Source organism: Zophobas morio, unplaced genomic scaffold (assembly GCF_036711695.1).
Source record: "Zophobas morio isolate AGI-343-1 ecotype UQ-CSIRO unplaced genomic scaffold, CSIRO_AGI_Zmor_V1 ptg000011l, whole genome shotgun sequence".
NCBI classification, from domain to species: Eukaryota; Metazoa; Arthropoda; class Insecta; order Coleoptera; family Tenebrionidae; genus Zophobas; species Zophobas morio.
Genome location: NW_026972116.1, coordinates 7,585,623 through 7,611,310, shown reverse-complemented (window position 1 = coordinate 7,611,310; position 25,688 = coordinate 7,585,623). Strand labels below are relative to the sequence as shown.

At 36.8% G+C, this 25,688-nt stretch overlaps 1 protein-coding gene across 3 annotated transcripts in view; it reads left to right on the top strand.

Moving 5' to 3' along the window:
* Positions 1-811: 811 nt before the first annotated feature.
* The window catches only part of LOC135126778 (protein scalloped), a 91,720-nt gene continuing 66,843 nt past the window's right edge, over positions 812-25,688 (top strand). Inside the window, exon 1 of one of the 3 annotated variants that reach the window (XM_064052916.1) lies at positions 812-1,258. In XM_064052916.1, the coding sequence (XP_063908986.1) occupies positions 1,249-1,258 (10 nt within the window). In that variant the 5' untranslated portion in view covers positions 812-1,248. The remainder of the gene's footprint in view (positions 1,259-25,688) is intronic. The other 2 variants (XM_064052919.1, XM_064052917.1) reach the window with 2 other exon arrangements.

Sequence of the window (25,688 nt, the reverse complement as noted above, 5' to 3'; positions counted from 1 at the left end):
TTAGAAACACATTCGACCTGCGGTCCTGTGGTGTTTCAGATAATACGTATCGTTAAATTAGTTAGTATTTTCGATTTATTTTTTATGGTCTTGTGATATTATAACTACTCTTCCGTATTGTAACTATTCAGTTGCTGAGATAAGATGAAACTCGAAAGGTGCTCGAACGAGTCTTTCTTTTGTAAAGTAGGCACCCAGTTATACACTTACGTTTGAATTTCGCTGTAGTATCTCACTGACTGCACCTAAACACGACAGGAATGCCATTTTAAAAATAGAAATTAAGGATGAGAGATTTTAAGCTACATGATATTCATGATAATAGGACTAATAGCTAATACCAGACAGGGTAATATTGACATCAAATAGAGGAAGAATACGAGTATGTAGTTAAAATTAAAGGGAGTATTTTAATGGTTCGAATGTGATGTTTACAGGAAATTTCTTATTTGTGCTGAATGTTAGTCCTCCTGATAGCAGATGTCGCCGGCTTGAATTCCCCCATTCTTTATTTATAATCGTCCGGTGAGCGGAGAGACGTGGAAGAAACCTGGCTTTAGAACGCTTACCATGCGCGTTTCAGGTGCGCTGTAGTCGTTGCGTTGTCTAGATTCTTTGTACCATTCCTGGCATTCCAATAACAGCCAAACTCCTCATATTTACGGACCAAAATCCGTCCTAATTATCCTAAGAATCGGCGAGACGCCCCGCACTAATATTTTTGGTGAGTACTTATCAGTTTAAGGCCAGTTTTCATACAGTTTATGCAGTGTTTTAGGCTAAATATCCGTTAGAATGTGAGCAATGTGTCCACAATTCCTCCAATACTTTACATACTTGTCATGCTTGCTGTTACGAACTTGTGACGACTGACATCGTCGGCGGGTTTCGGTCTCGCTTCAATTTCGAACACAAATTCGACAAATTGTCGAAAATCGCCCGGAAAAATTTATTTAAACGTCGATTATATCGATCGGGATTAAAGTGAATTGTGAAATTGTGCTGGACGATGTTGTGCGCTTGCTGGACGCGATTCCGCCGTTTGTTGTTAATCGCTGTCTCGCCACTTTGTTTACAACAACCGCCAGCGGCTATTGGACAGTGTTATTGTGCCGATTTTGTGTGATACACGGGGGTTGCTTGTAATTAATCATGAGTCCGTTGCGGCAGTGATTTTCCTGGTGACTGTGCCGATTTCCGACGGATTCCTGGATTATAACCACCTGTTCTTCGTAACAACAAACGGGGATGTACTTAGGTATTGACACTGTTTGCAGTTTTCAAACATTGCTGGCGCGCTAAGCCTAAACTTGCAAAAACTGATGGAAAAAGGAATTGTTTTAATGTTTTGTTTTATGTGCGGAAAAGTTTTATTATACCACGATGTTCAGGCAGCAACTTTTTGATTTCACACATCACTGTCATTCAGACATTTTTGCTATCAGAGGAGCAATTTATGCGAAAATTGGAATTCGCCCACTTTGATTTTGTGCAAAATAGCATTTGACGGACACGCGAGCAGAATTATAAATCGTTCGAATAACGTAAAATTGTAATTGGTAATTGTGTTTATTGTGATATTCAAAGGTATAATTGCAACAGTGATTACACACGGTCATAATTAACACAGTCATTTTGATTGCATTTTTTTTTTGCAAACTAAAATCTGTTTTGTTTGTCTATTTATTTTTATTTAATAAAACAGACCATCGGTAAAAACTTCCACCGCAAATTTTGCATATTGCTAATAATAAAAATTAGTATAACCATATTACTCAGTCTGTTCCTATTTTAAGAACATGCATTGACTAATTGAACTTTCCCCTGTTGTTTTTCTTAGTAAATATTTAATTTCAAAACTACGACAACTTTTCCCCGAGAGTCAACTTTGGTTGTTATTAATAGACAAAGTATAAAAAAATGTCGCATGCTACAACCAATCATTTTCGTATTTTCCATTTTGCCAAGAAAAACTGTCTTTATGGCACTCGGCTAAGCAACGAATTTGATAATTTTACTTTCTTGACGTAACCGGATAGGATAGGTTATGCAATTATTTTTATTAGAACAACTAAATATCAGCATATGATTTTCATTAAGGACTTAATTTTTTTCTATGCCTACGCTAAAAGAATTTCTACACCGTCAATTTTTTGATTGACAATTACGTTTTTAGGACTCCAAACTCTTTACTTATTAAAATTTATTTTGTATAAAAAAATTCTTGACGTTATTACAAAAAAAGTTAAATAGCTATTTTTTCTGTGAAAGTTGAAATGTTATTTTGGAAAAAATCTGTACGTATTTTTATGAAATATTTTTCGTAGACAACATACGTTTCTGATGAATTGTATATATCTATATAAAGCAATACGCCCCCATTGAAAATGGCCCGCAGACTTAGAGGGGCCTAGAAAGGATACGCTGCCAATTCGCAGGTTTCTATAAAAGATAATTCCTTAATTATTATTGTTTGAATGCTCATGATCGACTCTATATAATATATGTTGCGTTCTCAATCGATGATCTGCTTTAGACTATAATAATTCCGCTTAAATTAGATATTACATTACAATTTTTTTTCAGTATGCTACAGTTTGTTACAAATTGTTGCAAGAATTGCACTATGTTTTTCATTAATATCTGTAATGAAAAATATATGCTGTAATTACTAATGTTTTCATTTTTATTTCGAGAGTTTTTGAGTTCTAAGTTTTTATAGAAATGAACAGACTTTCACCTTCCACTTATTAAGTTCTGAAAATCTGGGCAACAATTGAATTTATTGCCAATATAATGTAAAAAAAGAGTATTGTATCATATATTTTTACTTTCCGAGCGTACATTTGGGAAGTATTTATCGTAATACCGTCCATTTGGCGAGTGGCTAATTTTTTGTTTTCTCGACGTTTTATAACTCCTACAGTATGAAGAAGTAGGTCTCCCGTTTTCGCCGCCTGTCGTCTGTACATAATAATTATAGAGGTATTGGTTATTTTGCATCTTATACGTTTAGATTTTTTTACATTGTAACTTTCAACTACAAATGTCTAAACTTCTACAAACATTTTAAATTTGTCGCAAACAGGGTAACTCGTTCAAAATTTATTTATTCATCCACTCTAAAAAGTTGATGACGTCATCTCAAAATTTTTCGGGGTAAATGCTATCTGAAATGTACAAAATATAATGGGTCTACATTAGTCGTTTATCAATGCAATTTGTTTAATTAATATCATTATCAGTCGGTGGCTCCTGACTTAATTTTTCTGCATATAATTTCTTCATTGTGCCGATTTTGTGTATTATGTTGAGGTTATTTGTAATCACTCATAAATCCCTTAGGGCAAATTTCCGACGGACTCGGCGGATGATAAAATCGCCTATTCTTCGTAACAATAAACGAATATACTTTGGCTATTGCCACCGTTTTGCGGTTACGAATACGAATTTCAGCCAGTACATACACTGTTTCGTTTTTTGATTTTCTTGACCATTTAAATAATTGGCGCGAAAATCGAAATTTGCCCAATTTAATGTTGTATGAAATAGAAACGAGCAGCAAAGCATTGTAAATCGTTGGAATAAATGATAAAGTCGTGATTTATTGTGATAATTAATACTTTAAATGCATAGCACTGGTAGTGACTGCATATGGTCAAATAAAACAGGTCGGTTGTGGGTTTTGGTTCGGGTTAATTCACACCGATTCTTCTGCGTTTGTGAAATATGAAGCAATGTAAAATCAGTTGTATATATTTTTAATTATGATGATTGCAGCAAGTTTATTATAGATAAGTGAATTAATTGATGAAATAATTTTGGTATTTTAGAGAAAAACAGTAGAATTATTGCAACAAGTTTTCAAAATGTTGAAGTTAATTCAAGATCAGCACAATACAATAATTTAAATTGTACTGTAAAATGCGTACTTTATTACATTTGTTGACATTGAACAAAACTTTTCAACACATAAATGTATGTATACAAATAGACAACAAGGTTTTCTGACCTAAAATATTGACAAGAATTTGGTCGTATTTTTTTACAACAAAGTGAAGTTAACGTAATAACTAGACTAAACTACTTTATCTGTATTATGTTTATGTAGATAGTGTCCTCACATTTGTAATTAATCTGTATTTAATCGTGCGAATGATGGTTTTTCGACATGTTGGGTTTACTCTATTATTTAAAAAGGCTTTAATAGCAGTATTTCCGCAGTTGCTTGAAGTTCTTAATAAGGGGCTCATTATCACACCCTTTTCGTGTGTTGGTTCAACAAATGTGGGTGCAATATTATGGTGTCGTCATCAAGATTTTGCAGGAAAGAAAGACATAAATTTTTATTATCAATTGATCATATTTATGGGATCTTTAAAATGATTGCAAGTTGTATTTTCTAAGTGAAATTGTAAAATTTTGAATTTTTTCTCAACATCTAGATACGTACGAACAAAATTAAGCCGGGCTAGTAAAGTACAAGTATAGCAGCATATTATTATATGAAATTTGTTAGGATTCACTGAACAGAATTTTGTTAGCTACATAAATTTGAAAGAATGATGGTGGAGATAATGACAGAAATTTTGGTCAGTGTTTTACCATCTACACGATTTTCCTAGAACACACCTAACAATTCGTTTAGTAGTTTCGAAGATTATTTGTCACCAGGAACGGCAGACATACTTTTTATGTTCTAGGCGTTATGACACGTCCAGTAACATGAAATTAGCCAATCGCCAAGCAGATCCTATGACAATCCTTCCTTAATTTACGTTTGAGAAGTAAAATATGATAAAATTCAATTTCTGTTTTTATATTGCAGTCGTTTTGATGCGACTTCTTAATTCCACACATCACTGTCCATAGATACTACAGTCATGATGTGCAAAACAGCACTCGACGAGAATCAGGCGAGTAGAAAGGTTATATATCTAGAAATAAATCGTTGAAAATGATCGAGATTGCTAATTGGCTTTTTGCGGTAATTAGTACTGCACATAGTTATGACGCAATTGGGCATACATACACTGGCAGATTTTTTCTTGAGTGTAGCTAACTCGGATTCTTCTGAGTTGTAAACGTTTTTTAATATCTTCCTTTAAAAACAGTGTTAAAAATTACGAAGGAACATTGTAAATATTTTTCAAGCTTCCTGTTTCGGTTTTTATAGTTTAGCAGAAGGTTAATCTTAATTTTCCTCTTGTATCGTCTGGAGGAAAAGCAACCGAACTTTGTCATTTTTCTTATAAGATAATAGATTTAATAATTTCTTTAATAAAACATTGGACGTGCGCAGTTTTCTTAGATATATATTTTTAATTATTTTTTTCGGAATTGCACAAATGTTCACCAAAAACATAAGGCAATTTTGCGGAGATTTCATATTTGTGCGGTAATATTTTTTGCAAATGAAAGGTAACCAAGTAATTCAATTTATTGAAATTGTTAATTTACGACTCGAATAAAATTGATTTCATTGATTGATTGATTCTGTGGTTAAATTTCTTTGGTATGAAGAGATTGAATTCGTATTTAAAATTATAACGAGCAAATGGTTTGTTTTTGTCATCATTTGTAATGTAACTAATGTGATGTGCCAGTAAAAAAATAATTACTATGAACGAAAACACTGATGGCAAGATGGTATACATTATGTTGATACCACAAACAAACTAGAAATGTGGATCTCGGTATCTGTAAAATTGCATCATTTTATCAAGTTTCTAACAAAATTAAAATGTAATATAAGAAATCACATTGTATTCATATGTTTCGATGTATGCACTTACGTATTTAGTATTAAGCGAGCCTTGAAAGAACTTCTCATCTTAAATTGTGGATATGCGAAGACTGCAGTTTCAATTGCTTTTTTATATATTAATCTTTTATACCTCTCAGGCTGCCATAAAATTCATACATATGCTGTGTAGTACATTATGTCAGTTGAACATGGCAGAAAGAGTAATTTCGAAAGGCAGCTTTTTTTTTTTTTCACACAAATGAAAAGAAATAAGTGTTCATGGGTGCGATTTTGTTTCTCGATCGAAGCGATAAAATAAATGTCATTACGTAGGTTTTAAATGCAAAAGTTTGCATTTATTCTTTGCATATAAGCTTATCAATTGCTCAAAAGTTTACAATTACCCTAATTTTAAGAACTTATAACTCAGAATTACGATTTTGAACTTCTATTTTGACATAAATTTCGAGGTTATGTCTCCAAAATTTATCACTTTACTCAGAGCTATCGATAAAAGATCGCTGCATGAAGACTTGATTTCGTGACAGAATCGAGAAATGTGACAGAAATGTAGCATCTCAACCAATCAGCAAACGAGATTTTATCGCTAACGGGTTTTTTTCGATCGAGAAACAAAATCGCACCCCATGTGCGCCTTATTAAGTTTGCGTTTGAAAATAAATTATTTTGTTGGATATTTCTGGTGTAGGAACAACCGTTCCCACAAAATCAGGTGTTCTACCTGAGGGCATTTGTAATATTTGTATAAATGTAAATATTTCCTATCCTTCGTCTACCTGCCCTACACTTCTTCATACTTTCTCTTTTCGCTTCTGGAACTTTCTAAACCCTTCTTTACCTACTTCCACCTCTTCAAATCCGAGCTTACCTGTGTACCATTTTAAACACCCTTCCTGCTTCTCCCTGACACCCTCGAACAGTAAACAACGAAATAAAATCTCAAAACCGTACCGTCGCTTTTAAATCACCAACGATACCCACAACTGGTGACCCCGACGTGATTGAAAGAAGAAAAAAACGTGAGTATTACCAGTGATCGCGACGAGTAGAGTGCGGAATTTCGAGAGAAAATCAAAAACAATGGCGCCAAACGATACAAATAGCCCGTCAGTCGATCGCGTTGCCGTAAAAGTTCCACCGTTTTTGCCCCAGGATCCGGAATTATGGTTCCTGTTACTTGAAAGTGGTTTTGAAGGGTCGGGCATTACGCAAGAAAGCACTAAATTTAGTTACGCGGTCGGCGCCCTGGATGCGAAATACGCGGTCGAGATACGCGATGTACTCCTAAAGCCCAAAAGTGAGCGGACATACGAACTGCTAAAACGCGAATTAATCAAACGGATGGGGCCATCAAAGGAAGAAAACACGCGCCGCCTCCTGGAGAACGGTCCACTTGGGGACCGCAAACCCACACAGTTCCTCCGCCACCTACGAGTTCTCGCCGGGACGGAGTTCCCAGAAGAGGTCCTACAGACGCTGTGGATGAGACGCTTGCCCACACACATGCAAGCGCTGCTGGCCGCGCACAAGGACCTCACGCTGGATAAGAGAGCCGAGATCGCGGACTCCGTTGCGGAAGCTTATGGTAACCTGGGTAAAATAGCCGAGACAACCATATCACCCGCAACCCCGTCATCGACCCAGGAGCAATCGAGGATAGACGGAGTGGAACGCACCTTGGCGGCCGTCTTGCAAAAGTTTGCTGCAATTGAGATCTCCCAAATATCGCAGCCCCAGAACCGTTCGCCTTCAGACTCGCGGCCAGAGACATCGTCGCGTTCGCGTTCGCGATCGGGATCCCGTCATCGAACGAAAGGCGACAGCGGTATTTGCTATTACCACTGGCGTTTCGGCGACACGTCAAGAAGATGCGACAAGCCGTGTAGGTACAGTTCCCTGTCGGCGGGAAACGCCGAGGGCAGTCGTTAAAGACGGCCATTGACGCCTGCCCCACCACCCCTACAACAACATCGAGCCGTTTATTCGTCACCGAGAGGACAACAGGTAAAAAATTCCTCATCGACACCGGCGCCGATCTGTGTGTGTTCCCGCATGCCCTGCTACCAAAACCGCGTACAAAGTCCGCATATGAACTTTCCGCGGCAAACGGCACCGTCATCGCAACGTACGGAACAATCACGTTGTCGTTGAATTTAGGCTTACGACGCGATTTTACGTGGAGATTTGTTGTCGCGGACGTGGTGAAACCCATTATCGGAGCCGACTTCCTGGCTCACTACGGACTCCTGGTGGACATAAGAAACCAGCGACTACACGATCAAATTACCCAACTCACTTCCATCGGAGAGGTGACTGAGTGTGAGATCCCGTCCGTAAAAACCATCGCCGGAAGTTCACCGTTCCACGAACTCCTCCAACGGTTTCCCGATGTCACACGTCCAGACGGAACCCCTAAGGCGGTGAAACATTCCACCCGCCACCACATCGTAACCACGCCGGGCCCTCCCATTGCGCAACGTCCCCGAAGACTCGCGCCCGACCGACTCCAGGCAGCAAGAAAAGAAGTCGACGCCATGGTCCAGCTAGGAATCGCCCGCCCTTCCCAAAGTTCATGGTCTTCACCGCTTCACATGGTGCCCAAAAAGGGCGACGAATGGAGGCCATGCGGAGATTATCGTGCCCTCAACGCGAGAACCTGCCCCGACAGGTACCCGGTGAGGCACATCCAAGATTTTGCGCAATCCTTACACGGCAAAATCATATTTTCAACGATCGATCTGGTACGCGCATTCAACCAGATCCCGGTCGCAGAAGAAGACGTTCCGAAGACTGCCATTACCACCCCATTCGGCTTGTTTGAATTTCAATTCATGACGTTCGGCTTACGTAACGCAGCGCAGACGTTCCAGCGATTCATGGACGAGGTGTTGCAGGGTCTCGATTTTTGCTATGCATACATCGACGACATCCTCGTCGCATCCGCATCACCAGAAGAACACCTCCAGCACTTGGAAACTGTGTTTCAGCGTTTGAGAGAGTACGGCGTCGTTATCAATCCCATGAAATGCGTCTTCGGCCAGCCAGAGGTCAAATTTTTAGGATATCTCGTTTCCGGCGCAGGTACACGTCCACTTCCAGAAAAGGTCGAAGCAATCCGCAGCTTCCCGCAGCCAAATACAATAAAAAAGTTGCGTCAGTTCTTGGGTATGTTGAATTTTTTCAGAAGATTCCTACCTAAGGCGGCAGAGACGCAAGCACCTTTGAACGACCTCCTCCAGGGCAACGTCAAAGGAAAAACTCCGGTCAACTGGACACCAGCAACGGTGGCCGCATTCGAGGCGTGCAAAGAGAGCCTCGCCGGAGCCACATTATTGGCACATCCCGAGCCAAACGCACCATTAGCTATTTTTTCGGACGCGTCAGATTTCGCCGTCGGAGCAGTCCTCCAGCAGAAGGTCGACGGTCACTGGCAACCGTTGGACTTCTTTTCCAAAAAACTGAGTCCCACCGAGTCAAACTACGGGGCTTATGATCGAGAACTACTAGCCATTTATCTCGCAGTCAAACATTTTAGGCATATGGTAGAGGCGCGGTCTTTCACCATCTACACAGACCACAAGCCAATCACGTATGCCTTTCAGAAGAAGAATACCGAGTCCTCGCCCCGCCAAATACGACACCTGGACTTCATCAGTCAATTCACGACTGACATTCGCCACATAGCAGGGAACGAAAATGTTGTCGCAGATACTCTTTCTCGCATCGAGGCTGTGGAAACCTCGATTTATTTCCAAGCTCTGGCAGCAGCACAACAGCAGGATGAGGAACTCGAGAGATTTCGAACAGGTAATACAGGCCTGCAGCTCAAACTGGTACGAATCCCAGGCTGCGACGTATCGGTACTCTGCGACGTCTCCACGCGAACAGCGCGTCCTTACGTCACCGAGTCATTTCGCCGAGCTGCATTCGAGTCGATTCATCGTCTATCCCATCCAGGCGTTAAAGCCACCGTAAAACTGGTGACGCAACGTTACGTCTGGCCATCGGTCAAATCAGATTGTCGAGAATGGGCCCGCAACTGCGTAGAGTGTCAGCGTTCGAAAATCTCACGCCATGTCTCTTCGCCCATCGGTACATTCTCGCCACCATCAGCGAGGTTTGAGCACGTGCACTTGGACATAGTAATTATGCCACACTCAGAGGGTTATCGTTACTGCCTTACCATGGTAGATCGGTACACCCGCTGGCCAGAAGCCGTACCCATTAGCGACCAGGAAGCAGCAACCGTGGCACGAGCTTTTTACGACACATGGATCGCACGATTCGGCACTCCGCTACGTGTAACCACCGACCAAGGTAGACAATTCGAGTCGTACCTATTTAAACAACTAAATTGTTTATTAGGAACCACTCATTTGAGAACTACAGCGTACCACCCCTCAGCCAACGGAATGGTTGAACGCCTACACCGACAGTTAAAAGCGGCAATCATGTGCCACCAGAATAATCGCTGGACTGAAGCCCTATCCACCGTCATGCTCGGCATTCGAGCAGCATGGAAAGAAGACTTCCAGGGTTCCTCCGCGGAGCTCGTATATGGCCAACCTCTCCGCCTGCCCGGTGAATTCCTAGGCATCCCACGCGACGAAAACAGCGCAGACAACAGCACCCCAAACTTCGTCAAAGAGTTACGTCAACACGTGCGTAACTTGAAGCCATGTGAGGGAACACGACATGGAGCAAAGAAGACCTTCATTTTTAAAGATCTCGCCACGTCCGAACAAGTTTTTGTACGCCACGACGGTCCCAAGCAGCCGCTTCAACAGCCATACGACGGTCCGTACAGAGTCGTAAGGCGATCGGCGAAAACGTTCGTCGTCAACATCAAAGGTCGAGATGTCACCGTTTCAATAGATCGGCTCAAACCCGCGTACATACTCAGTGACGACACGCCCACGTCAGAGTTTGGCCGCGACACTACGAGGACGACGCCCACAACAGACGAACCAGCGCCCTTCGCAGATCAACCCCACGACGACGACGAGATGCCAGCTTCCACAACGACGAGGACCACGAGGTCAGGAAGACGGGTGCGCTTCCCTGAGCGCCTGCAAAGCGGTTTTTCATAAAAAAAAAAAACACTAGCAGGGGGGTACTGTAGGAACAACCGTTCCCACAAAATCAGGTGTTCTACCTGAGGGCATTTGTAATATTTGTATAAATGTAAATATTTCCTATCCTTCGTCTACCTGCCCTACACTTCTTCATACTTTCTCTTTTCGCTTCTGGAACTTTCTAAACCCTTCTTTACCTACTTCCACCTCTTCAAATCCGAGCTTACCTGTGTACCATTTTAAACACCCTTCCTGCTTCTCCCTGACACCCTCGAACAGTAAACAACGAAATAAAATCTCAAAACCGTACCGTCGCTTTTAAATCACCAACGATACCCACACTGGTATATTTTCCATTAAAAAATTTGGAGGATCAGATTTAAAAACAGAAAATATTTTTTTTAATTTTTCAATCAATTGCAAAAAAACCTTAAAGTTACAGGCGTAGAACAGTAATCATATGATCAATCAGAACATTACAAAGTTCTTCCCTGCCTTGTTCAACCTCATTTCCGCTGTTTATTTTATGTAAAATCTTTGTAATGAATATTCATCACAACGTATTAATATTCAACCTTTTGGAAGAGTAGAGAAGCAATAACTATTTTTTATTTAAATTCGTTGAAGTGTAGACAGCCATTTGACTCGATCAGATACATCTATTAATGTTGTTGGCACCTGACTAAAAATAAATTAAAAATGTTGCAATAAGCAGCAAGAAACTCAACAAATTTTCAGCGACCGGTATATAAAGAAATGACTGATTGTTGCACATTTGGGTTAATTAATGCCTAATTATTGCACCTGCTAATGTTTGTATCGCAACTTTTTCGTCTTCATTCAAGCGTAGCAGCAAAACGTTACCATTACAAATTTTACCTTCGAACTTTCCCAAGTGGAAGAAAAATCCTAAATGAGTTTTACTGTTGGGCGGCAATAAGAAAATCATAATAGTAATTATTATTATTATTAAAACACCGTTATAAGATTTTCTTTAATCATGTGCTGTTTTTAAAATAAACTGCGAAATTTCTAAGTAAAAGTGTTTAGTTACTTGTTCAGCGATTTACAATGAAAGTCAGTGATTTACTTATTTATAATAAACATTCGTCGCAGTCTGGCGTCAATTATTGTTACGCCTAAAAACAACTTCATCGAATCAGAAAATTGATTCTTCAAATCGTTGAAAAACTTAACCATCTTGTTTATGTATTACTTGTAACCAAATCTTAATTCCAGAGCCATTTGTTTGTGTCTTCATATTTGCTGTGATCACTTTTGCGTTATTATTTTTTTTTTACTTTGGGTAATCCTATTGTTGTCAATTAGAAAAAATCTAGGAAGTTATTCGCCACCTTGGCTTCGGTAGCACATTCAATACCCCATGCATCTGAGAATTTTTTTCAATGCAGATTATAATTTTTTTTTGTAATTAATTTTTTTCAGATAACGCCATAAAATTTCTGGAGGGAGTGAATAAATAAAATTTGGTTGAGATTCTGCAACAACGAAGTCGGTGTCAGTGGCTCACCAAAAGCTTAAACAAGTTCTTTATCTAGTGCAGGTTCACAATAAGAATCGGTTGTTAAACTACTGGCATAAAATTACACTTCAAGTGAAATTTATTGAACGCAATCTTGAGATGACCTCATTATTAATTTTTTGAATAACCAAATTTTGGCTTTACGCTTTCGGCTTAATGATTGCCGAATCTGCGCCACTCTGTTATGAATGTGAGTGACTGAAGTGAACGACTTCCTTGAAGACAACCCTGAGATTTATGTAAATTTTAAAACAGTACGGGTTATTTTTTACAATGGAGCTTGGCCTAAATGACACTAATAGACCATAAAATATTTTTACATTCAAAAATAGTTAGCGAAAAATAAGCAACTGTAAAAACTGAAAGCATATAAGAAAAGTGTAAGTAAACATTTATTTAATAATCTTTTGAGATGACGTCATAAATTTTTTGGAAAAAACGGGTAAATATATTTTGGTAAACATTGTGCGATTTACGTGGCAATCCACACAGAAAATTTAATAGCAATCAGTTTCGTATTTTTTGAAATTATTTGTCTAATAAAATCACTAACACACAGATGGACGGACAGACGATCCATTGACGGAACCGAGTAACCCGTATCTTCGTATTTTACAAGTTGCTCACACAGATGAAATTAGATATTTCGTCTCAAAACTACCCTATTCCTTAACTAACTAGTCGGAAGTAAAACTAAAACTGATTCTTTAAAAATCGGCAATGTAAATAGTGTCACTTATGTGATCTTGTGATCTATTTGCCGATCTTCATATGTTAGTTGTGAGTAGAATGCCGAGAGTTCACATGAAGATAACAATGAAACAAAAAGATGAGTAAGTGCGAAATATTCAAATCTTTTTCCTCGCACGAATCACCCCAAACGTGGGACATTGCTAAGCCCTATTATTTATCGGCCGAGCCGCATATTCCGCGCGTTTCCTCGTCGCAGATTCTTGGTAAGATGCTGGTCGCGAGGTTTTTCTTTTACAAAACATTCACTCTTTTTCGCTTCGGTAACGAGAAACGAGACTTGTTTTATTGGCAACGGACAAAATTGTGTCGTCTGCGGTATAAATCTCACATCTAAATATAATCGGGTACAAATGAAACAGAGGAGGATATATGTGGAAGTAGCTGAGGCCGTGTCTTGGTGAGAACGCTCGTTGGAGTGCAACGTCGCCGATCTTCAAGACTGCAGTCGTTCTCGGCTTAATTTTAGATTCGATGAAAATAAATTCTATCGGCGATTCGTTTGTTTGCCGAATGTCGTAAATGCTGACTGGAAAATTACACTTAGGCTAATCGATGGATCTATTTGTCTTGATGCTAAACACCCTGCACTTATTAAACACGCAAGTGGTATTTGAATTCTTGCCTAAATTTGTTGAGGCGGTGGTGTGCAAGCACAACGGGTTTAGGTTCTGGGATTAATAAAGCAACTTAAAAAAAACTTTTCTCTGAACACTATTTAGGTTATGTCACGGAATTTACAGATGGAATTTTCCAGATAGGTATCCATGTTTTCTTGTGACGCGAAGGATTTCAAGTTTGGTTTTTTCGTTTCCCTTCTTTTTCTTCCTTGTCCCTTCTTTTTGCCACCTTGTTGCGATATCCTTCCATAGCTACAGGTACGGCAAATTAATCAATATTTTTTTGTTAAAAAATAGACCCGAAGGGGAGGTATTGCTTGTTGTTTGGTAGGGGCTCTCATGTTTTAGAACTGCTCAAGTAAAATGTCAAAAAATCTATCCAATTTTTTTGAAGTTTTGAAACAAAAAAAATGTCCACGCATCTGCAGGACATTTCAAGGAAATTGAGCCACACTTGTTTTATTTTGAGAAAAATCCAAAAATAGGTCAATTTTAATTTTGAAGGCGACACATTTGATGTTAGACTTGATCTTGTCACGTTGCCCTCTTAGCACCACCAAGCTGTCTATCTGCGCGTCTGTCTGTCTGTCTGCCGTCTGTCCGGATTTTTATTAGACAGATAATCTATGAAACCACTGGACCGATTGTTGTCAAATTTTGTATGTATATTTGGAATGATTGGCCAAATTACACAAATTTGGCTAATCATCTCCACTATCAATTGGATGACGTCATCTCCAAAAATTACGACGGTAATGTTATTTTAATTTTATAAAATAAGATACTCCTGCACTTTGGTGTGTGAATCTGTAATGCGTTTTCAACCTAGACATCCAGATTTTTGGAAAAAAATCAAAATTGTATAAAAGATTTTACATTTGAAATTGCAAAACCTACTTAGTTTCACGTTTGTTTCTATTTGCATAAATTTAAAATTGGAATTTAAAAAGAGACAGCTAAAATTTAATGTAAAATTTACTATAGATGTTCTTATCAGTTTAGACCGGAGTTAAGACGAGGAATTAAGGCATTCCAGGTATCACAAACGAGATATGACCTTAGACAGGAGTTGATGATTGCTCAGTTTTGTTGTATGACTATATGATTTGTCGAGGCAGTGGATTCCTAAAAGAGGTCCTCTAGAATGGCCAGGCAGATCACCAAATCTGACGCCATTTGTTTTTTTTTTAAGTATTATTTTTAAGTAACTTCTTGACATAGTTATACAAGAATTTTTGGAAGAATTAAGGGAACGTGTGTCAGCAAGTTATTCTAGAAACTTTGCTCACTGTGCATTTGAATTCAGGCTTTACCACTGCATGGAAGTCTGTGGAGCTCATTTTAACATTTTATAAAATTAAAGCTAATTAATATTGAATTAAATTAATTCGTCATTATAAATCTAAAATGTTTGTTGGAAAATTAATTAACAGTTAAAGGGAGGTACCATACAACACATGTTGGCAACATTATTTTAACAGTACAACAATATCACATGTCATGTTCATGTTTAGTAAAGCAATATCACATGTCGTATTCATGTTTAGTCAAGCAAATAAACGTTATTTATACTTCCTGAGCGTGAACTAAGGAAATATTGTAATAGGGTCCATCGAGCAACTGGCTATTGTTTCTTGACGTTTCGTAATCTCCAGTGTACGAAAAAATAGATCTGTGCTTTGTCTGTCTAATTAAAATTGACACAGACAGACAGATTTTAAATGATAAAACGCTAACCACAATTTGCCTAATCATCCTCGTCAACAATGTGTTGACCTCTTCTCAAAATTTTTCATAGTAGGTAGGATTTAAATTTTATAAAATAACATACTCTCCTATTTGTGGTTTATAAAGCCGCCTTCGAAATTGTGTAGCAACCTTTTATAGTAGTAGAAGCGGAGCTCTTACAAGGTTATTCGTCGATTTATTACTTACAGTACTCGTATGTGACTTTGGAAATATCCCGCACGTTCGATTGTCGCATGAGTTTTTTATTTGTTACACTACTAATATCTATATTTTTTATTGATCAACGCAAGAACAGTACACCCCATTGTTTTATTATTGGTATTAGACTGCACATGTCGGAATTGACAAACGCGTCTATGGTGAAATGTTGATCGGAACATTTTCAAATGGGAAAACTTACTAGAAATACAGGCGTAGCCTAGCGCTTTATCAATGCATTAATGTTTTTCATTCCAGACCAAATATATAAACAAGTTAATAGAGTGTTTTTTCGTAACATAATGTGGAGAAAGTATAGACAGTGGCGAAGTATGGGTGATTAAAGTATGATGCATTAATGGATTCAAAAAATTAATTACGAGAATCTCGAGTATAGGATGTCATTGAAAAAAAAGAAGAAAAGTTGGTCGTCATAGACAAACAAAAAAATATAGGGTGTCATTTAGTTTCTTACACTGTTACTGGTGTTATCTATATTTGTTTTAATGTTTAGAGGTTATCACAAATAAACGTTCGCAAAATCATATTTTCTAATTTTTCAAAGCAGCGGGATTTGTTGGACTGTATTTCAGGAGCGAAGGGAATCTTGTTGAAATAACCTTCGACATATTTTTTTTTTTTATTTTAAACAGGAACAATTTCATTGATTTTTGAAATATGTATTTTTAAATTTTTTCCAAAATAAAACAGTTGAGTTATTTAGGGTGGCCCCTTTTCATTTAAATGTGCTGTGTATAATATGATAAACGTTTTTAAACTTATGCACTGCAAAAAAATCGTCTTGTTTATATTTCATGTATTTTGTACGTTGTTTGAAGTTACCAGGATTTGTTATTTTAATAACTTATCTAAAATCATTATGAACAAACGGATTAATACGTTTATACACATACGCATCTAGGGATGGCCCAACATTTCAAAATATGTTTATATAATAATTATATTATATGTTTATTGTTTTTTTTTTTTTTTAATAAAATAATACAGTGGGTGCTGATTATATCTTATAACGGAAACTTGCTATCACTATAACTCATACTCATAATGTATCCCACTCTAGATGAATCCGATTTCTGGCAAATTTGAAAAATAAAAAATCATTTGAATTTTACTTCATCGTCTTTGATATTTTTAATATATTTGACATTTATCTGCAGTCCTTCAAAAACGACTGTAGTAATACGGACTGACCAATGGTGAACGCACACGTACGGTTTGTTCAGGATGGCATGCTTTTAGCAGTAACATAATGCCCATGCTTTTTGTCACCTTATATTTTATGATCCATCTACCAAAAAAAAAAAAACAACAATACAACGATAACGAATTAGGTAATTAATAATTTTTGTACACATCTTATCTTGACGTAATTGTTAAAAATAATTTATCTTGTCGAGATTAGACGTTTATTTGTTCAATAATGATACATTGTCATAAGACTTCTCAGAATCGACAATTATCAAAACTTGTACCTACCATTGATGATGGGTGTGACCGTTTGTTTTTTTCAACTTTGCGGTGGCTTATACACACGTTTTCTCGAACAAAAATTATTTAGAAATTAGGTGAATGTCACTGACAGTGCTGAGCTGTTTATGTGTTGTTTCTGTAGCTGGTACTCGTGTACGTTTGGTTAGTCTTTGAAATGACCGCGAGATATTTTGATCGTCATTTTATGTCCACCCATTAAGTCCGGATTTTATTCATTTTACGTTAAATTTAGTAATGAAATCGTGTATGAATTGAGTAATGTGGTTTTGAGGAATTCTCCGAATAATACGATTTTTGCCTTATCGGTTTATGCATAAAATTTAATAGTCGATTAAAACGTTTTTACGGTGTTTTTACGGTCGCTACCTTTAATGAAGGTGTATTATCCATTAAAATTGTTATTAGAGTCGCGCTAGATAGTGCTGAATGACAATTTTTATACATGGAAATTACTGCAATCGGACGCTAGTGCACATTACACAGGCCGTAAAACATCTCGACTTCTTGACCTATGTCCACTAGACCGTACTGAACAATTTCTTTTTGTTTAAGATTTTAGAATTAGAAATCTTGTTCTACAGAGGAACTCATATTTTAATTAAAGGAAGATTCATACTTGTTCATGCGCGGATATTACGGTAATATTTAAATGAATTTATGTTGCAATTAAAGAGGTGAAAGCTGTGGGCTTTTTTATTAGGATAGAAAAAAATCAAATCGGTTTGATTCATTTTAATGTTCGTTTTAATTTAAGTGCGCAAGTGTTTGATTTTTATTTATAGATTTACAAAACATACAGAGTTTAATAATATACGCCGATTTTACCGCACTAAAAATACGCCTGTTTGGTTTTATTACTGAACGTCTGTAAAGTCAACTCAAAAATATTGAACACAGTCGTGCGCTAACGACTTCTTTTACAATTTCCGTAAACGCGAACGCTTCCTCCATACAAATAAAACACATAACATCCACTGGTTATACCCATTCTACCTTATTTGTATTGTATCTTAATGTCCGTGAAATCGTCTCGTGATTAATTACAAATCCGTTCGTTTCGGCTTGAAATCTAATCAATTTTAATTCCGAAATGGACTAGCGCCATTATTTCGCATGGTCGAAAGAGAAAGTTGAAGAGATTTTTGGCGAAACTGTGGGTGACATAAACGTACATTGTTAGGAGTTAATGACTCGATTTGTTAATTGGGAAGATGAGTCATAGTGGATTGATTAGTTTCCATTTCACTTTCGGTTGCGACAAAAACAAAGCTTAATCTGGTAATACAAACACAGAGGGAGTGATCTCAGTTGATTGTTCAAATTATTCCACTTACATAAAAATGGTCTTTATTTAATAATTATTTAGATAGAACTTCCCTCGCCCGCGAAGTACAAACAAACAAATTGACATTCTTAGACACATTATAAAATTTAATTTTACGAATTTTATTTTTTACGACAGACAGACACACGGAAACGAAGGCCAGTTTTGTCGTACTATAGGGGTGATGAAACGTCCAGAAAACGTGAAAGTAGTTAATCGCCCGATATTTTCTTAGATGTTGCGCTCGGAAAGTAAAACATATATTTAAGAGTATCATAAATTTGGTTTTCATCGTAACGTTTCCGGTTTTTTTTGAGCACACTGTTTTCCGGGTTACATACGCAAAAATGATAATTTTTCCATATTTTTAACCCTCGACGCATGAGTGTTATTTGAAGCCTCTGTCGTTTTTTTTTTTTTTTTTTTGTTGAAAGCAAGGATGATTCTTAGCTATATTTGATGATAATCACTTCAGTCATTTCAAGACCATCATCTCATAACACAGTTAGTGTAGGAATCATCTCGATTTGCGATAAAGTGGGGATTGCCGACCGTTGCAGCGAATCTTAACCAAATTCAGATTTTGTTCTATTTTTCGTTGGCTAATATTTGACGGGTGGAAAGGTCTTCGATTCAAATAAATTTATGATTTTAATTTCAAGAGTTTCTGTTCTCAAATTATTTTGTAAGGTAAGGTGTTCAAGGTGTAGGATATATTGTATTTTAAATCTTGCTTCCGGATATGCAAAGAATTTTTTCGTGATTGGGAATCGCAGGGACACGTTTTTTTTTTAAAGTTGAATAAAAATCTTGTCTTAGTTTGATGCTGATCACAAGCATACTGTAGTAATGGACTACCCGGACGACTATGAACGTAAAATTGTTACATATTTAAGGTTTCATTTACGGGTCGCATCATCATAAGAGCGAAATTATTTTAGCAAATCTTTTCATGTCGGGTTGGGAAAGTTCAGAACGAAGAATAAATTAAATTAAAAATACCAAGAATTCACTGTTGTGACACCACATGCACGTATATAAATCATTGCAACTTTGAATTAGTCTAAGTGAACTTTCCAAATATTCTACGCGAACTGACCCAATAACATAAAACGCACCTACACAAAACCTGCGTCGGTCTGGTAAGTAGGTAAGACAGTGTTGGAAACAACCCATGAACTTTACTGACATTTAGACTGCGATCTCGCCAATGGCGAATAAATAAGTTCCGACAGTAGAAAAACGGGTTCTTTGTTAGGTAACAAACCATTTCGCTGCATGATGGGACCGGAAGATGGTCGAGCAGAAAATAACTTGAATCAGTCTTGTTTATTGACCATCAGTGTGACCATCACGCACCTGTGCAAAGAACAATAAAACCGGTCATCCACGGTTTGTGGAACTGTGCACATTTTGTGCTTTGGAGGAATATAGATGATGAGCGTGGAAGTTGAAATTTTTAAAATTTACTCGTACATACACCAAAACGGAATGGTCGGAGATGAGGATGTGGTGTTTTACCTTGGAGTTATTTCGGTTTCCCACGAAGCGGCGACTACAAAAGCTGGGATTCGTTGAAAAATCCCTGATGAAAAAAGCGGGAATATCCGATGTTGGAATTAGTAATACCACCTGTTTGGGTTTTCTGAAAATTTATTTCTTGTATGTGAAAAACTGACTTTTTATTGTGTGGAGCACAAAGGAAGGTAAATAAGATGATAGACACGATAATGAACAAATGTTGCGTAAATGTCGTGCTCTTTTAACAAAACTAGGGTTAGAATCACTGGTTGAATAACCCTCTTTTTTAAATGACAGCTGGTTTACAATAGGCTAAATAAATGAAGGTCGTACAGTGATTATCTTTGCTACGCCTTTTCAATTATTAAGGTTGTACTTCTAAGATTTATATTAATCAGATCAAGTGTACCAACGAAATGAGGTACAAGCAAATGGCAATATAAAGCTTGTATTGTTAATACAATCGCAAGTAATTATTTTGTCTTCATAAAGATTTCCGTTTCGTTAAAGTGAACATGACATCCATATACAATCGATTATTCAGTTTCTTACTTCCTGGAATCTTATCGTTATCAATGACGTAGTTGATCATGCATACAAACAGCAGGTTGACATCTAGATAAAGATACAAAAGGTGTAAAGATGGGAATGTGTATTGCATTGGAGTTACTTAATTTGATTTGACCTTTTCTGGTATACTCGGAATCAATTAAATTAATTTGGATCTCCTTTAAATAAATTATGTACATGAATTTATCCTTGCATCACTTGAACGTTCTTGGTCATCAAAAATTATTCTAAAAAGGTATATAAAGTTAAATAAGGCAAAATTTATTTATGACAAGATAGTAATTGACTACTGAGTACTTTAATATTATTAATGAAAGTTATTTTTTGCACTTTGTAACTACTCATTTTAAAGTTTGACGTAATTATTGAAACAATCGTGATAAATGTTCGTTGATTAAAGTTAACGTAGATTACTTTTTAAAAAATTCAAGTACCCCGTTTGACAGTACAATAGATGGGCTAACGTTACCTTTCTGCGACATTTCGTGTCTTCAAAATTCCTGTTTGTCATTCGAGTTTCCTTTCTCTAACCATTCTTCTCATGTTTTAATATACGTAAGTTAATATGCTTTTAACAGTTTGGGTAAAGTCAACCACAAAGTGCTGGCTGATAATAAGATAGATAGAACAAGTGAAACTTTTATGCGCCAAGAGAAAATGCAATCGAGTCATCCTTGACCATGAAATCGTGGGTCGTTTGAATAGACCTGAACAAATATTTTTTTTACACTAGTGTCATCTATTTTCGTCGCGTCTAATGAAAGTAAAAGTCCATATTCTTATACAGTGTATTGACGTCATTTTATGTATCTATAAAATTTTATAAATTCTTGCCTTAAATTGATCCAAATTTACCTAAAATATGTACTTTTTATAAGAATGACTATAATAAAATCATCTTAATTGCGCCATGTATCCAAGGGGTGATTACTTGTTTTGTCTATATGATGTATAAATATGAACTAATATCTATATACTGAAAATTTTCTCACAGAAAATTGAATAAATTTTATCTGATTACATATTTGCATTTTTAAATATTACCATTTTAGAAAGTGTATTCATTTAAATTAATGATAATTATGGTATTTTAAATAGACTAAATAAGATACTTATTCCGAGTGTCCCAGCGATCTGACAACGGAATACTGAAATATCGAAAAAAGTTTTTGGTACATTGTAACAGAACTCGGGTACAATTTAAAATTATTTCTAAATATGTAGATTGGTGAGTTCGTAATTTATGTTACATTGCCTTAAATGGAACGCCGTATATATTTTCACAGATTTATAGAATTTTCCACAGAACTTTTTGGTTTTAAAGATTTAGAAACGTTTTAATTTATATATGCCGGTTGATTAAGTGTCAATTTTTTCATATTTTTTTTTAATGAGGCACTCTGTATTTAGATGTACTTCCATGCGTTCACCTAATATTGGTTGAAGTTTATCTTTAGTTTTTTACTTCCCGAGCGAGGAAGTATTACAATTTTATGACGTTAACTCAACATTTTGGCGAGTAAAGGATATTTTAATTTTAGAAAATAATGTTCTCCTGTACTTGTGGTTTATGAATTCACCTTGACTTTGTTTAATATTATTATTATTTTGATTGTTTAATTGTTCCTGTACTTTGGAAAAATAATATGAAGTTCGACATAGCGTGAAGTAAGTAATCGAATTTGATCCCCGAACATTTCCAATTTTTTTATTGATCAAATCAAGAACGGTTCACGCCAAATAGTAGTAGTGCGAATGTGTTTGCACATCTGTTCCCATGAGAATATATAGCAACTAGATATATTTCTTGGGATTTATTTACATTTTCCTGTGTACAACTGATGCTCTCTGAGAAGCGTGGTCGTTCTACTTTGACTAAAACAACCCTTCGTCGTGTGGTTTGCATCGCGACGCCGTATATGCGTCATATTTGAATTGTTCGAAATTAATCTTTCCCCTTTACGCTAAAAACAATGGCGTTTGCAGAAGTTCAGTATTTCTATTCCCTTTTAAAATATAAATAAGGCCGCAGAGTTTTATTTAATACACCCTGCGCTATGTATTGCTGAATGTATGCCTTGATCACACTCTTCTCACTAAAATCAAGTCAAACCAATATAACATCTTCTATTGATTACGATATGCGTTTAAAATAGCACACTTGCACAGCTGACTGCAAATGTGACACTTTTTGAACGCTCGTTACTATTTCACGTTATGACCTAGTAACATTTGTAGTTTACCATCACTAGTAAATTTTCAAAATTCCGCTAAAATTTGCAGTAATAATAACAGTGAAATTGTGTAAACATTACCGAACGTCAATCATCTGTGTATAAAACCTGCACCTGTTTCAAAAAAATATGTGCTGGTGAAAAATAAATATTTAATATTATGAAGACATTTGCAAGGCGTGAATAAATGTCGATTGTTGAAGTTAGTGACGTACATGGGGGCTATGTAACGTTAGTTTAATCGTAGATTGGTATGTGTTGTTGACAAGTAAAATAAATACAGGCATTGTCAGACGCTACAGAGTATGGATTCACTCATGGTGACTGAATACCTTGAAATGGAGAGAAGGTAGTAAAGAAAAAGTACATCGTTATAGAGGGAGAATCGCTGGTTTTTTGTTTCTGTTTATGGGTACTTCGTGATGAACATGACGACGATAAATAGAATGCTTGGATGTTTCCGGATACATTGAAAGTTTTAACATTTTGCAACAAAATTATAAAAAGAGCTTGTGTGATTGTTTGCTTAAAATGTAGCTAATCTTCGATGTAATTTTAAGTTTCATACAAAAAAAAAACTACTAACCTAATTTTGATCACTTAGTACTTTTGTTTTTTCAGCGATAATTTAAAAGCGCATTATACTAACAAATTCTTGTTATCTCTATTTTAATAATCTCAGCTGATTTTATCCTGAACTTTAATTCACCAACTCGTTTTTTCTTTGCATTCCTAGTTATTCATTTTTGTTATTATTTTGCAGTGATTTATTTATGGCCTAATTTCTATTAATTATTTTTTTATCTGTAGTAGTTAAAAAGGGGTGCTAGTAAAAATTAATACATTCCAGAAATGAACACATCGTCAATTCTGCGAGAATACCTCTTTTAAATGCTAGTTGTTTTATCTATTAAACTAGAATTAATTCCACCTCGCAAGCGCAGCACAGTAAGAAACGGGTTGTCATGACATCAATTTACATCCACATATATTTTTTTCAGGTTTCGGGGAAGTTCGTAGGCGGAAGATAACACTCGGTTCATCAGTCCTCTTTTTCGTCTTTAATTCTGCGACATTAACCATCTCAACTTTCAACACACCCGTCGCCATCCAGTCCTCCATTAAATTTTCGCTCAATCTCATTTTTGATAGTCTTGTCTCTCAGCAGGTGTATCAATATGTCGTCTTGTCTCAATATCAAACATTACGTACAGATGCAGTTGTTCTGGAGGTTACCATGCGTCATCACGAAACCAAAAATAGTGTCGGTACTTGGCAGCGGTTGACGCTCTGTTCTCGACCCGGTGGAGATGGCGTCCGCCGCAAGCGTGAACGGGCGCGGCTACGTCTGTAACGGGATATCGTCTGTCCGTACAGCTTCTCATGCTATCTTATCTTGCTTCACGTTGTTCGTTTTTGATTTAACTTCTTCGTGTAAACATGGTACAGGTGGATAGTTAAACTTGCACGCAATCTGCATAACGATAAACGGTAAAGCAGGACTGTCACGAGACGATTAAGTTCTTTGATAGCGTTTTTATCTGTGCAAATCGTATAGGCGCGTCTTGGAAAAGGAAGGGAGATGGGCGATAAAGACGGGTATAAAACAAAGAAAGTGTAGTTGGATGAATAATTGAAAGAAAAAAAACGAAGTAGAAGCAGATGAAGAACGTGATGACCATCAGCAATCAATTTTTGATGTATTCCATCAAGTCATTTGAATTATAATGCTCTTAATTTTACAAGTTTTAAGTTTTTTTACGTTTATTACTGTTTATTTATTTTGACGAATTTCTTATTTTCGTGACTTTTCACAGTTATAAAGCTTGAAAATGCAGGTTTGTCGTTTCTGTCTGTATTATTAGACACGGCCCTAAAATACATCAGTTCTTTCGAAAAAACAAGCCAATTGCAGTGTAAGAAAAAAACTTGTGTAGTATATTTTCCTAAATTCATTAATGTACATACTTCAATTCCTCATATTTTGCCACTGCCTTTGATTCGAACGTACAACATATTCTATTACGAAAACACATTCTGTTGCTTGTTTATAGTTGGTCTGGGGCGTAGTGTCAGTTCGCACTTCGCCGCCGGAGATATGAAACAGGTCAGTTTTCCCAATGGAAATTGTTCCGATCAACATTTTAGATTTTCATTTGTTCAATAAAAAATAGGAAACGCCACCGGGAATCGAACGGCGGATCTTTCTACTGCGCCCCTCAGATGGTCTGTAGGTCAGGTTTACATAGCTAAGAGTAGTCTGGTTCACGAAACATCTGAATCTGACAATTCGCACTTCCCCAGCGGCCCATCGCAGGCACTTGAAATAGGGATTCCCTCGGAGTTGAAAGATTAAATACAAACCAAAATTCAAGTAATGAAATTTATTAAATATTAACCTTTAAGTAAGCACGCAGGGGTGAAATTGACGCCGATGAGTATAAACTCAAATAACAAATACCACATGTCTGACGAACGCCGCTGAGTAACGTCCATTCCCCAATTTAAGAGTGGACTGTTTGCAATTTAGTAGTATACCAACTGCTTTGCATCGAGACAACTCTACGTATTATATGACTAAAGAAGAAGAAACAAAAACAAGGCGGATTCATAAAGCACAAGCACAGAAGTATGTACTTATTTTTCATACTCTAGAGGTCATGAAAGCAACCATTCGCTCGATAGACCCTGTTAAGCTTACGCTCGGCTCTTCACCGCTATACTAATTCTAGTGGCAAATCTAATTAACTCTCCCATAACTGAAATTTACTTAGGAAAAATTTCTATATCTATTTGATACATGCCAATTAAAATCTGTATTACGA